General features: G+C 39.2%; 1 protein-coding gene across 2 annotated transcripts; it reads left to right on the forward strand.

The window, feature by feature from the left end:
• Positions 1-3,300: 3,300 nt before the first annotated feature.
• Positions 3,301-12,928, forward strand: kctd9a (potassium channel tetramerization domain containing 9a). 2 transcript variants are annotated; one of them, XM_088909202.1, is made up of 12 exons: positions 3,301-3,455; positions 4,285-4,406; positions 4,720-4,763; positions 5,454-5,550; positions 6,634-6,692; positions 7,040-7,168; positions 7,711-7,778; positions 8,363-8,458; positions 8,962-9,111; positions 9,568-9,673; positions 9,823-9,956; positions 10,238-12,928. In XM_088909202.1, the coding sequence occupies exons 1-12, from the start codon at positions 3,408-3,410 to the stop codon at positions 10,352-10,354; spliced, it is 1,170 nt and encodes a 389-aa protein (XP_088765328.1). In that variant the 5' UTR covers positions 3,301-3,407; the 3' UTR covers positions 10,355-12,928. The 2 variants fall into 2 exon arrangements, with proteins under 2 accessions (XP_088765328.1, XP_088765327.1); XM_088909201.1 differs by lacking the exon at positions 4,285-4,406 and having other exon boundaries at positions 3,351-3,455; positions 10,238-10,463.
• Positions 12,929-15,567: the final 2,639 nt, after the last annotated feature.

Raw genomic sequence — 15,567 nt, forward strand, 5'->3', positions numbered from 1 at the left:
GCACAAAACATTAAACACATGTTTTTCAGTAGATAGCATTGGAGCCCCAATACTGCCCTGCTACATAAGCAGCAATTCAAAGCAACATCCACTGAAGGATTTCCTCTAGAACCCAGGTTCAGTGCTGTCAGCATCTCTGAAAACCGTCACAGATTCTCATGGGATTTTGTTACCTCATAAAGCATGCAGATGTAGTTTGTGGTGTATAGTGCAGCTTTTGCTTTTTTTTAGTTGGCTTTTCAAGATGTGGTTTAGTTTTGACTTTTTTCCTTGCTTACATTCCACGTTTTACACGCTTTGATTTGGTTTTCCCATTTTATACGGTTAGAGGAAAAAGTGAGCTATGGAAATAGTGTGTGGCTTACGTGTTCATCAGTAGTTGTGCAATGCTCTGCTATAATTGCAAAACGATCTTATTAATAACTTATTATAGCTTATTACCCCTTTGACCATGATACTGTTTGAAGTTCTCCGTTTGTATCTTTGTGTCTGTGTAAACAATTTAAAACTTGAATTTGTGGCCAGGCTATAATTTGAGATTTGTATGTCAGTTTAATTATCCATGAATATTCATTTCCAGCCATTAGTAGATGTGTCGGAGAATGCAATCTGCTTCTCTCCAATTCTCATTATTGGATGTGGGAACGATCAACAATCAGTATGATCATTATTACCTCTTACAGGTATAAAATCAATTGAAAAACATGTCTCCTTTATTAGACGTGATATTACCATAATATTAAAATATAAACATTCCCCTTGAATCCCCTTGAACACCTGAAGACAAGTTCACCTAGCTGTTGTTGTTTTTATGCCTTTCTGAAACTTGTACACTTTCTATAGGATGCTGAGAATGAGTGGTCCTTTTCATTGTGAGTTAATTCTCAACTGCCTGTGCGTGCATCTGTTGCTGTGATTAATGCTTTAGGTGTTTCATTATTAGGGCACAGATAATGGCAACTTAGCAAGGCATGTTCTGTTTTGAGCTATATCCAATCCCTAACCGTAAATTACTTTTGTGGGGTAGAGAGAACTCAGAAATCACAATTCTGTCCTTCAGATTGTCTGGTTAAACTCAAATAATTAAAGAATATGTAGGTTAAAGTAGGGAATCAAATATGTGGATTGAAATGGTATTGGAATTTAGGAGTTAAATTGAATTATTCATTGACTGCCTCCTTCCAGATAATGAAGTCCAGGAGCAAGATCATGTGAATGGGTTTCAGAAATTCTTGACTATCTTTCAAGCAGCATTAAAAAATGTCCAACAGCATTTTCAAAGAGGCTAAATAGTCACAATAAATGGAAAAGGTCTGAAAATCTTACATGTTTTATATTGTGGGAGATATTTGCAGTATTTTTAATACGCCTTAGGGAAGGCAGATTGCACATCTGCAGCCTGTTACTACTCTACCATTTAATGCAAAGATTTAAATGATAAATTCAGTGTCTGAAGAAGTGTGGGGTGTTTATCATGGTAAGATGTGAATGGCCATTCCAAAACAGATGAACTTGGCTTGCAAAAATATTTTCAGCTGTCAGTTTAAATCTGCAGGTTACCTTGGACTTTGAAGACCTTCAGTCAGCTCCAAAACAGTCTCTGTGGGTGGTCACCTATTACACTTGTAAATATTCACCATCAACACTGTTTTCCTTCAAATATTTGTGCACAATCTTCATATCTTCATAAACGTCAAAGTGGAGTACAGATAGTGGAATTGTAGGTGTGCTGTAAACCTTTTGTCCAGGAGGCACACTGTATAGCTTAACAACCAAATGGACTTATGCTTCTGATCTTGAGTAACAGAGTCCAAGCCCAGTGATCCTTTAGATTTAGGGGGAAAGTCTGTCTCTAGAGACAATGCCCTCCATTACACATAAATGATGAGTTCTGACACTGAGGTTCTGAACAAATTCATTTTAAGCTGCCTTAAATATTTGAGTTGTTTCTCCTGTCTCCTTAAAGTCACGACAATAATAATTTCCCCCTCTTTTGAATTAAATTGTCCATCAGTTAATGAGAGGAAATAATGGTTAGGAAAGTAAAATTAAATCATGACTCAGCTGTCAAGACTCTTAAATGATCCTTAGTTACTTAAACTGTAATTATATTGTCTGTACTTGCATTCCATGCACCATGTTTGTTTGTTTGTTTAATTTGCAGTAGAAAACTTGCAGTTCTATTGAAAGCGTTTGGAAATATGGCTGTCAATTACTGTAAAATTGGAGAGGTTGATTAAAACCTTAAGCAATGACCACATCCAAACAAACACAGCAATCTATGCAGTGAGGTGATGGATCCCAAGCAGAACAGAAACACGGAGAACTTGCAGCTCTGGATGACGAACGGAATTGGCTTAATCTTTGAAGTGTTTTGCTTGGTGCAGCGTTTATGTCCGAGTCCGTCCTCCGCGATCCCAGCCACGTCCCCTCCTGCCTTCTCGGCCCAAAAGCCTCTGCGTCTGTATTGGGGAAGCTAATTTGCTTTGATGTTTTAAAGCAGGTGAATTCATCAGCCTTGTATACAGCGGATAGTATTGTAAAATAAACACATGCCCAGAAACCGAAAACTGAAATGTAAGATATATTGGAAGTGTTGCTTTTAATTTTGTAAATCTAAATAATAAATTAATGGTTGCTGATTCCGTCTTTTTTGATTATCTTTTATTTTATGCCGCGGAATTAATCGTTTCACCCCTCAGGCTGATAATTTCTATTATAATAATTTTTGGTGTGATGAGAAGTTAGATATGCTTTAAGTTGTGCAAACTGGACCGCTTAACGGTGCTGTCCTCAGCATCCAAGAAAATGTGGAGAAAATATACGTCGGTTTCTTTTCTACATAACATCAGAGATTTTCAGATTTGAACATAATTATTGAGCATTAAGTAGGACAATTTATGAGGCTCAACGCATAAATATCACCTCCGATGTAATACGGTACGTGCACGCATTTAATATTAAACTGGAAAATGTTTTAATACTTTTCAACTAGAACTTAAGCGTGAATGAACTTGGCTTTTTTGAGGCAGGCTGGTAATTATGGTAACTAATTTTAATCTCATTCAGAGAAGTGCAGTTTCCGTGACGTTGACAGAATGATTTTAACTTTAAAATACATGAGTCATAAACTTCAGGGCAACCGAACTTGCTGCTTTCTGTGGTTATTCTTATTGGTTTCATTGTGTTCCTGGTTTACATTTTCTTGTATTTGGTTGGTCGCGACTGTTCACCAGGTGTATCTCCGTTTCGTGATTGGGCGATGGCGGAGTGATGAGCTTCAAGCATGGTAGTCTGTCTTCTGTGAAAATTTCCACTTCTTTCATAAGCAGTTTTTTTATAAAGTTGTGTTTTGTGTAAATATTTATTATAGTTTTGTAACTAATATCTTAAGCTACATACAAAGAATGAGGAGAGTAACTCTCTTTGTAAATGGAACTTCCAAAAACGGCAAGGTAAGAAATATGAACTATTATAGCTGTAATAGCTTGCTTATAAGATCTAATTTATTCAATCATGAAATGAAAAGTCACCTCACTGGTACCGAGCATTAATTAGCATAGCTTTGTAACAGTTATTGTTTGTACTTACCAACGTGTCGTGCTACTCAGTCCCTTAACTTTTGCAAAATCGACAGTTTTGATGAGCTAAAACAATCTTAACTGGGTAAAAGATTGTAGTTATCTGCTCGTAACCGTTCAAGCAATGGTTTAGCTTAGTTATTTGAGTGGAATTCATATTCAATACTTTTGAACATTGCTGGTGAAACGTGAATTTTTGTCCAAGTTTTAGGGCCTTAACAGAGTGAAGATTTTCTCTTGAGATTTGCCTTTACTTTGCTCCATTTTTTTTCCTCCTCAATCTTATATATTTGCCTTATATATTATATATACTGTGTTTGCTTATATATTGCAATTGTTGTATATGACAGTTTGGTGCAATGAAGAATAATTGAAATATCATTCAAAAGGTTTTTTATGTACAGTATATGTGTTGTGTGTTTCTACTGTTTTGTTGAAAGAAGTATCAGTATTATCAATGAAATAGCGTGGCAGATGATAAAGTACACCTAGACCTGTCACTTTTCATTATTGGAAGAGACACTGCAGTCAAAGTCATACTACATACGTGAAGTATGAATAGAGATTCATTTTTTAGCCTGCTCAATATAATCTAAAGATTAAAATGGGTGGGTTCTTCTGTAAATAATATTGACATCCCTAATACAGTTGAAGTCATAGTTTCCTTAGAGAGATAAAAGGTCTTTCCCTGCATGTGTCTCAGGTAGTAGCAGTGTATGGAACTTTGGCAGACTTGCTGTCTGTGGCGAGCAACAAGCTGGGAATCAAAGCTTCCTGTCTCTACAATGGGAAAGGGGGGCTCATTGATGACATTGCTCTCATCAGGTAAGGAGGAGGTGGATATAAAAAATCTGAAGAATTCATTCAAGGCCCATATGTATGGTGACTTTTTAAATGAACTTTTCCAATGTTGTAGACCTGAATGCTTAAACGGTATTCCGTATTTTGACTTCATGTGGGTTTTAATGCTCCATTTGGGTTTTCATATAATACAGATATTCAGATAAGACGGGGGTGCTAAGTCCATTTGGCGATAATGACACATGCTTGTTATTTGCTAGTTGTATGCTGTGACCTCTGTTAGGCAGCGCTGTTGTTATATTGCAGTGTGATTGAGTTATTTTTGTTCATCCTGCAGGGACGATGATGTGTTGTATGTTTCTGAAGGAGACTCTTTTGTAGGTGAGTTATAAGTCCTGCAGTTTATAGTGTGCCTTTCACCCCAAAAGAGATATAGGTTCATTAAGTGTCATCATCTACTAAGGAATTGTAGGACTCAACTGGGTGCTATAGCTGTTATAGGTCAGAAGCTTCACTGCGCTGCTGTCTGTGGAAATACCTGAAAACTGCTGTTCTAGGTGGAGAAGAATAAATTTGCTTTACCTATTGAATTAAAGGGAAACTTTTGGTAGGCCAGACTGAATATACCCTTTAGGCAGGATGCTTGAGTTTACACTCCTGCGCTACTGAATGGAGCTGAGGGATCTTTTAATAGCTAGGTATCCAGGAGCTTGGCTTAACTTCTCGTTTGAAAGATGGTCCCGTGCCACGCAGTGCCCCTGGTCACCATGCTGGGACATTAGAATAATGAACATTCTGGTCCACAGGAAAAAGCGCCCCCTACAGGTCCACGAGCACTGCTTATACTGTAGCAGCAATCTGGTTTTCAGTACTAGGATGGAAGAACGCCACTGACCACTTTCGTCCTTGTTTGAGATTTCATGAGATCAGGCTGTGATGTGGTAATGAAGCCGAGTGGGTTTGTCACTTAGTCTGGCACCAGACTTCTCTCTTCAGCAGCGGTATATTTTAAATCTGTGTTTTTCTTGTTGTTCGTGTATTGTGCAGTGGTCTAATTTCATGCTTTGCCAGACCCCCAGAATGAAGAGAGAAGTTCAGATGAGCTCTCAGGTGCCCACACCGACTGGTTAACGCTAAACATTGGGGGACGGTGTTTCACAACTACACGGTAATGTGCCTTTTAAGTACGTTGCAGGCTGTGACTGATCTTTCCACACTTCTGAAATGGGGAAAAAAAAAGAAATTGAAAATAAAGGAAAAATATGAATGTGGAGTAAATCGAGTTTTGTTTTTGCAGTACTTGATGTTTCTGCAGACCTTTAAGGAGTCTTTTCAGAAATATTATTTTTACAGATATAACTATGAGATACATAATTGACAACAGCAATTAGGAAATCTCTCAATCAGTAATCTGTGTGGGTATAAGCTGTGCAAGCTGTTTATTGTGTAATCCCCACTTGTGTTAGGCCCTTTGGCTAAGATGAAAAGGCAGTATGTTCGCATTGCCATTTTCAACTCTGGGCAGAGGTCAAAAACCCAGGTCTCACCCCTGCAGGCTTGCACACAACAGGGATACTCCTGGCCCAGGCAGGAAACATGCATTACATTTGACCACAAAAAAAACGAAGGGAAAAAATCCTTCTTTGAGACTGAATATATTTTCAAATTAAATTACACAGTAGCAACTGGGAGCAACAAAAAGAAATTCAGCAGTTATTCCCTCACTTGTTCTCGTGTCTTCATTGCTCTGTTGAAACGATCATTGTTTCATTGCCCACAGTGATCACTTTTGTTTGTACGAAACATACTGTAGATCACCTTGTCTATATAGCCACCATCCCCATCATACCAAATGTCATGCATTCGTGCCAAGTAACCTCAAACAGTTACATATAGCGTGAAACACATGCTGCTGCTCCTTGGAGAAGACAACCTTTCCTTCTCAAGAAAAGCATACAGTAAGTGCACACAACGAAACATACAGATTTAATGACATGCTGCACAATCCTGTTGGATATTGGTACCCTGCCCTGTTAGTTCTGCCACTGTTTCCAGTTCTGTTTAAAGTGTGGTTTAAGAAGTAGTTTGAACTCATGGTATTTGAATCTGGGACAAATCTCAACCTGCTTTTTGTAGAACGATGCGATTCTGAAGTGGTTGAGTGCAGTGCTGAGTCTTTGCGGTACTGATGCAGGGTGATTTGACCTGGGATTTGAAAGACAAGTTTGAAATGGCTTTCTCTGTTTCTCAGGAGCACCCTGGTTAGCAAGGAGCCTGAGAGCATGCTGGCACACATGTTCAAAGACAAAGGTGAGTCTCTGGGTCAGTCACGCCAAGGTTGATAATTGCACTAGCTGGAGTGGGGGTTCCATATTTTTCCTTTTGTGCAAAGTGGTAATCCACTTTGAACTTTTAAACAAATGCTTTTGGTCATTTATGTTTGTGACTGAATTAAGCATGAATTGGCAGATGTCCACCAAAAAGCAGAATGACTCAGAAAAAATTGATACTTGTGCATAAATCTCAATAAGGCTTTGAATTTACCGTTGAACTAGCTGATCTGCTAAATAGCTATATTTTTTCTTGTAAAAATAAATGTGTTCCTGCTTCAAACGTTTTCTCTTTCATATTCCATGATTTCTGTCTCTTTTCCCCAGACGTGTGGGGTAATAAACAGGACGAGAGGGGGGCATACCTGATAGACCGCAGCCCGGAGTATTTTGAGCCCATCCTCAATTACCTGCGGCACGGCCAGCTCATCGTCAATGAGGGCATCAACCTGCTGGGTGAGCAGGGCATGGTGTTGGCACAGCTGACCACTTATCTCACAGTCTCCCGGACGCTGTGGTCCAGGGCGGAGGGACACCTTTTTTTTTAGTAAAGCCAATACCCTCCAGGACTCAAGGACAGCAAACACTGAACGTCTGGAACAAATCCTGATTTGCATTTAAAAGCCACAGGGCTGGATTTGAGCACCCCTGCTGCAGCACGCGAGAGGGATAATGACACAGCTCAGGTGTAACGCACTGGTATAGAAAGATCTGCTTAAACCGCTTGTTTAAATTTTGCAATACAAATTTCTCAGACAGTGAGGAAGAAAGAAAAAAACAGAGGGTGCCTTTTATGCTTCATATTTACTCCCCAAAAATTGCACATATTATCATGAGAAATACACCCCCTTTCTCAAAAGGTATACAAAAAGCTTGTGGGATTCTCAGATATGACACTTGATATTTTGACACATTATTTTCTGGCACATTCAGTTGAGATTCCTCTGTATTGTGGAGAGTATAGCTGTAGCCTGGTTCTGACTGCGATTTCCCTTTAGGTGTGCTGGAAGAGGCCCGGTTCTTTGGAATTGAACAGCTTGCTGAGCAGCTGGAGGTAGTCATAAAGGTAGGAGAACCGGTTCATTTAGTCTGCTGCCGAGACTGAGTGGAACAACTTTGTTTTTTTATCTTGACATGTTCTGCCTTTAACTCTTAGCTGTTGGCTAGGTGTCAGTTTATCCATCTGCTATTAGAAGTTATGTAGAACAAATTCTGGTTATTTTCCAGTGTTTGACGTGTGCAGTTTAGTAGAGATTATTATTCATCCCATCCTTCTCTATACCAGCCTGAGAGACATGCCATGAAGATATGGTTTTTCCTCATTTCAGTGTAAAGTGAGAGGGAAGTAATAACCTACAGCTCTGTTATAATCTGCAGGTGCAGTGCACTTATCACAGGGTTCCTTTTCCTGCATGATTGTTTAACTGCAGTGGTGTCCAACCATGGGTCTTCAGGGGTTCATTATACCTAGGCTCCTGTTTACGTACAGTAATTATACTTATTTGTAGCTTAATATTTAATCAATTAAACTGTTTAAATGTCATAATCTTTCAATATGACAAGCCCTAATGGATTTTTGCCCTCAAGGACTGGATTTTGTAATACTGTTTTTGATACCTTGTGAATCTGACTGACTTTTGCTTTTCCCAGAATTCCCAGCCACCAGAAGATCACTCTCCCATCTCGCGCAAGGAGTTTGTACGCTTCCTGCTGGCCACACCCACCAAGTCAGAGCTGCGCTGCCAGGTAAAGAGCCAGATCAGGGTGTTCTTATTCTGGATTCAGTGCATTTTTACTTGCCTCAGTTCTGTGGATGGCTGTAATTTTGTAATGTCTGGGTGCCACTGATAGTAACCTATGACTAGCTGTTAAGAAATTGTTTAGTTACAAGTTCATTAGTTGTGAATTATCAGGAATTAAGACACATAATTTGCATTATACTGAATACAGTATGGATGAAGGGACAGAATTATTTGTGTGAGAGAGATGCACACATTTATTCATATTTTGATTAATCTGATTTGATGTGTAAAATTGCACAAAGCAAAATTACACCTATGCAGTGCAACAGATATCCTTTGCAAATCAAATGCTTACATTGAGTTGACATGTAAATATATTTGCTTTGAATACCTGACATGATCATAAATGAGAAATATCAAACAGAAACAGGATCTGCACAGACATTGAGGTGATGGATTCACTGGTGTCAAACCTCCTTTAACTGTGCCTCTTGTTGTGCCTTCCAGGGTTTAAACTTCAGTGGCGCTGACTTTTCCCGTCTTGACTTGCGTTACATCAATTTCAAGATGGCTAACCTGAGTCGCTGCAACCTCACTCACGCCAACTTGTGCTGTGCCAACCTGGAGAGAGCGGACCTGTCTGGAGCTAACCTGGATGTGAGTGCAGGGGCATTTCTCCCTCGCAGGTTACACAGACTGTTTCCATATCAGTTGCTTGTGTCACTGTTGACACGGGCGCTTTCCCTTTTTCACACCATCTTTGCAGCCTCCTTCTCTCATACTCTTTGTGTTGAGGTGGATCCCCTGCCCTGCTCCTCTCTGCATCTAAAATGTGCTGACCTCTGGGCTTTCTGTGTGTTTACTACCTGCAAGTCCTTTCAAGAGCTCTTCAATCAAAGCAGCAGACAATAGGCAGAAACTTTTATTGCCCCCTGGCTCAGTGAATAAAGTTCTCTGCTACTCTAGTTGTGCTGCCAGCAATCTGGTGGTGCTCCTGCTGTTGAAAAAAAGAGTAAGGTAACCTTGTTTTATAGACATTGTCCTGCAGTAGCTTTGTGATTTTTTCCTTTATCAATGCTCTTATGCACTTCACCTGTTCATCTGTCTCTTCAGGGCGCAAACCTTCAAGGTGTGAAGATGCTGTGCTCCAATGCTGAAGGGGCGTCTCTCAAGGGCTGCAATTTTGAAGACCCCTCAGGCTTGAAGGCTAATCTGGAAGGTGAGTGCTTTATGAATTATCGATCTCACCTGCCTTAATGAATCCGATTTTCAAAAGTGGGATTCAGTGGCATAAAAAGTTAGTATATTCAGTAGGCTAGCAATACCCATAGAACCCAGCACTGCTCAGCTGTCCATTTGTGCTGTCAGGCGCCAATCTGAAAGGGGTGGACATGGAGGGCAGTCAGATGACGGGTATCAACCTGCGAGTCGCCACGCTGAAGAATGCCAAGCTCAAGAACTGCAACCTGCGCGGTGCCACGCTGGCAGGCACGGATCTGGAGGTGAGGGAGAGAGGGTGGCAAATCCTTCAGTGCACTGCTTGATACATGCAAGAGATCAGCTTGCACCAGAAGTAAACTACCTTTGTTCATTCTTTATGAGCTGTGTCATCCTTTTTAGCATAGATGTAGATAAAGCTGTTGTAGTGACTACTGGCATTGGACCTGAATCAAGTAGCCAAGATTTTATTATCACACCACACTGGTTTCTTTAATTGTTGCAATTAAAAGTGTATTTCCCAGAGTGTTCATCTTCATCTTTTTGTGTGCTTTTCCTCCTCCAGAACTGTGACCTGTCTGGCTGTGACCTTCAAGAAGCCAACTTGAGAGGGTCCAATGTGAAGGGTGCTATCTTTGAGGAGATGTTAACTCCATTGCATATGTCGCAGAGTGTCAGATAACCTCTCTTGCACTTGCATATTCCATAAGGGCAAGCTGGCCGAAGGGAGAGTCTCTTCTGACATGCCTCAATGCTAGACAACCAATCTTGGCCCCCCTTCTCACATGCCTCTCCTATCAATAAGGCAGTCAGTCCTAATGTCCCTTCCAACGTACACCCTAGACATGTACTCACTCAACTTTATATGCAGCTTTGGCAGTTCAGCCAATGTATTAGCTTTACGTCCTCACCCTAGGACATGTAATCAGATCTAGTGCACTCTTCACTCTTTCACATCAGTGTTTAAGAGCTTTGATAGGTGGTGCTGTTATTCTTATTTAAAAACCACAGTGCCCTATATATAGTGCTGTAGATGCTTGGGGTATTAAATGCAGAAGTCTTTTCAGGCTGTTTGTAGTCTTTAGTTGATAGATCTATGATGATAGATACTAGTTTGGTGCATATTCTAATATTCCTGCACAAGAACATCTGGACAGAAGTTAGCTGTCGGTCCCACAGCTCTAAATATTACATTATAGACTACAGTTAAAACACCATATTAAAAGCAAGCATGATGTGGCAGTGTAATTATGTAGACAGCTCGTTTATAATTTCTTGTAGGCATAGATGCATCTTAGGACACAGCTGTTAATTGCACTTAAATGTACATTAATGTGCCAGGTCTTTCTTTTAAGCCACCATAAAACTCTTTAAGAGTTCATCGATGAAATGCAACAGCCACTTTTTGATACCTTCTATAGACTGAAGACAAACAAGAAATAATCTTATTTAATAAATTAAGGATTGCCGGTTTAATTAGAAATGCAGGGGTTTCTAATGCATAAGCACCAAAAGTTTTGAAAGCTGTTTTCTCTGCAGTCTTTGAGATTGGATAGTTTGCAGGTATGAAATGAAGTTGTGTTTCATGTGTTAAAGAGGTGTAGGCTATGTAGAGCATTCAGGGGACCTTGGGACATAGGCCACACTGAGGAAATGGTAACTTCAGTGCCTAGCGCGGGAGTTTCATTTACCTTTTGTTGGACCTCAGTGCTCTATTCTCTTGTTACGTTGTGCGTAATAAAGAGGTACTTCATATGAATTACATAGGTTTGGAGTTTCAGGTGTTCATTTCAGGGTGGTCTTTTTTGCATGGTCTTATTATAGACTGCGTGGTGTCGAGTTATGATTGTTTTTCCATGGTCTGTATTAGTTCCTGATCATCTGAATGTCACTGCTCCCAGTCAAAAGTGAGCAACTGTTAGGGAAGAAACATGGAAGTTGGTTCAAAAGGATGGAAGCAGTGTTTGCGTCTCTATGTCCAGTTCATCCTTTTTGTTTATGCAACTGAATTATACCCAGCAGAAAAAAAAGGTGACATGGAATTCAAAACTGAGGGTGAGAATGGCAAATGACATGCATTGGGAGTACTGGAGATACAGGTGTGATAACTAGTAAAACCTGGAGACAAAAGTGGTACAAAAAAAAAGGGAACCAAATATTCTGACTGTTAATATAATAAGTATGTTCTTAACCAAATTCAAGGTGGATAATTGTGAAAACAGTACTCCCTGGAACAGTAGAAAAATTAGTTTCTTGGTTAGACTTTTTTTTCCAAAGTTGTCACGAAGATGTGATTTTCATCTTTTATTTATAATTGAAGGTAAATCTAAACCATTATTTTCTCATAATGTTATCCTGTAACATTAACTCATTTTAAAAAGCTGGGAGCTCCTTATTTATTATGGTGCATATCCGTCTTTGTGTTGTGTTCAGATCAAGTGCTTCCCAAATAGTGCAGGCAGTTCTTGAACAGTCTCCTGGTGCTGTCATTCACTGCTGCTCTGTTTCGCACCCGGTGCCCAGTGATGTCCTGTACAGCAGATGCTCTGACAGAGACTAGCAAAAACTCATTCTGCAGTTTTTAGAATTTCAGATTTAAAAGTAGCCCAGTACAATGTTACCCAATCCATGATCTTAATTGTTAAAGGAAAATTGAGTTCATATTTTTGAGGGTAATGTATATTTTACAAGTATGCAATAGTAGTCATTTCTAACATAAAATATCCAAAACAGTTATTTCCTTTGTTCACTCAAATAGAATGAAAACATCTCAGTCAGAGCGGGTTCAAAATTTCCTTTGCTGCCCATTTCTCTTCTTCTTTAAAAACAGCGCATATTCAAAACCCTCTCATTGATTAAAATAGTTTAATTAAAGAGACTGGGAATTTTCTTTTTCTTGCAAAACAAGGTCATGTTTCAGACTCAGTAGCTGACTATATACTTTTTAGGGCAGAGTCAGTCATTTCCCAAGGTTCCTGGGTTTGTAATGAAGGCAATCATAATAGAATTTAGAGCATTATTTTTAGAGCAAAGGTCTGTATTGTCAGTATATCAAAGCCCTGCGAGTAAAGGGTGAAGGTTATTTATTTTAATATATCGGACTATATATTTAAGTATTACAGGGTGGATGGAAATTGCTTTTATGAAGTCTGGGTGACTAGATACCTCCACGATGTCTCGCCCAGTTCTGTCACTTTTGCACTCAGCCACAGAATTGTATTATTCTGAAATGGACTGTTTCATAAAGTTATATATATGGAAATAAGATGTTGTTATGTGTCTTTATTTCACTCTAGATAATAATGCTTTACTTTTGTTTTAATTATGTTTATACAATAGATCACAACTTTATCATACAAACACTTGGCATACAATAAAATGTGTTTTATTGTATTATCTGCACCTCTGAATACTTCACAGACCTAAGGGTTGGAATTACTTATAAGTGTAGTGAAAATTATTAATAATATTATACTCCTTTGATTGTTATATTTCTTCAGTTATCTTAGACAGTTGGATTTAAGATTTCTAACGCATTTACTCACAGAGATACAAATACTGGCAGATGAAATTGCCCAAATACTGGGGCAGATTTACACAGTTTTCAGGAATATGACATTTCTTTGCAGCAGGTGCACTGATGTTTTGTGAACTGACGACAAATATTTGTCCTCAAAACTGCCCATATCTCCATGAAGACATCGAGCACCTCTATTTTAATACACACCAGCATTGTCTTCAGTCCAAATCTGGTACTAATGTAATAAAAGTACTGTGTATTAAGATGGGAGATTTGGAAAGATTATATACAAGATTTAACTTTTTCAAGTTCCGGTTATGGTATCACATATTATTGCTGTTTATAGCATCCTGGGCCAACCAGGGTTTACAAGGTAACTCATTGTGAAGTGAAAGATGACTTGTCGCAGATTTGCTTCCAAGTCTCTGCTGGATTGGATTAGGGTAGCTCTTCTATGCTTGTATAGTTTCCCTTATTTTCTGGCTAATCTCCTTAAGTGCCTTTCAAATAGATAAATGAATGTCATCACCGGTTTTTTATCACAAAACGATTCATCTGGAGCTCTGTAAGTAAATGTGATGACAAGCTATGTCCATTTAAATAATGTATACGTTTATTTAAAAAAGGGTATTGCTGTCCTCAGAAAAGCTTTGTGAACTGAATGCTTCTACTGTATACGTTAATGGTAATGTAAAATGTATTGGGTTTTACTTATTGAAAACTGGGTCTTAAGCTGTAATGTAATCTTGTTTTTTGAGATTTATTTTGTATTGCTCTGTTCATTTATCTACATGAAACAGTACGGAAAGCTGGCATTAACAGTGTTTTAAGTTAGTTCAATGGCAATGTGAATTATTCTCTTAAAAATGTAAATGGTATTTATACATTGTCAGTCTCTTCCAAGGTGTAGACACTGATCAGGGCCTGTGGTGGATTATTTTGTTGAAGGGTGTACCAACTCCTTTCTTCAGCTTAATGTGTCAAAAATCAAGGACATGACCACTACTTGCCAAACCAGCTGAAAAGTCGCTCAGGAGCAAGACATTGAAATTGTCCAGTTATAGGTATCTTGGCCCTAGATCACAAGCTAACCTTGGGGAAAAGCGCAGATATGTAAGAAGAGCCAACAGCAACTGTTGTTCCTGAGAAAACTCCACTCTTATTAATGTGTGTACTACAGCAATGACTTAATTCTGCAGAACCTTCATTGAACCTGTCTTGACATTCATGCAGTCACCTGTTTGGTAACCTTAATACACACAATTAAAACAGACTGAGCAGGATAGTGAAGGCAGCCAGTAAAATTTTTGATGAACAACAGCTACAGCTGTCAGATCTCAAATGAATAGCGTGGAAGGTCAATATAATTACTGTCATGACCACCCTTTGCACAGTGAATTGGAGCTCCTTCCATGAGGGCATGGATTTTGACTAGCTAGATTCAAATGCAGTAGCACTAAGGTATTTTTTTATTCCTACAGCTATTTTAACCTGCTTAATCTGGACAATTGATTGTGTATGTTACTTTATATCTATTTTTGTCATTGTACAAATATTCGTCTCTTATGTGCTAATGGGTTTGTGTTGTGTTAAATGAATTGTGTTGTGTCTTTCACCTGCCAGCAGGTAAAACAAGTTTCCCATCTGGGACTATAAAAGGAAGTAATTAAATTCAAAGGGCTTTATTTCCCCCTTTTTAAAATCCTGAAAAGTTCAAACATGTTTGGTCTTGGAATGATAGAGACGTAGCTGCAGTGAAGGACGCTTTGCTTAGAAGTTTCCTCTGGAAGATGGCCATTTCTGCACCTATTTCTCTAGCATTGAAGCCAAGCGAAGGTAGTGAAGGCTGCTAATTGTCATGAAATGGTGGATTGGCTTTGGTCTGGAGCTGCTGTTTGCATTGCCGTGTGTGTTGTTTAGTAATGTTTAATTCTTCAGAGCTTTTAACACTTAATCGGAGAGGATTTAGTGGTAAGCTCTTAAAAAGCTCTGTGGGGCACCTAATTGCTTCGGCTGAGTGCTTTGTGAGCGTGAATGCTGTGCAGGTGTCCAGGTTAGCACATAATCCCTGGACTGGACCCCCGCAGTGAGCACTGGACTCCCGCATGGAGGGGCAACCATACATACAGGGTATAAAAGCTGGAGAAGCTGCAAGCACACAGCACCTACGAGAGCACAGAACACCATACCTATCCCAGCAAGGTAAGATGAAATCATGTTTTATATTATACTACATTTAAGGAAGTTCAGGTTCATAGCTGTTGTTCAAGCCTTCTAAACTCTCGTTTACTGTTTAATTATTGGGTGGGTATTAGGCCCTGACTTGCTGGTCACCTCTTTGCAACAATTAATACCCTAATATGATACGTAGATAC

Source organism: Atractosteus spatula, chromosome 2, assembly GCF_055471065.1.
Source record: "Atractosteus spatula isolate fAtrSpa1 chromosome 2, fAtrSpa1.hap1, whole genome shotgun sequence".
In the NCBI taxonomy this organism is placed as follows: domain Eukaryota; kingdom Metazoa; phylum Chordata; class Actinopteri; order Semionotiformes; family Lepisosteidae; genus Atractosteus; species Atractosteus spatula.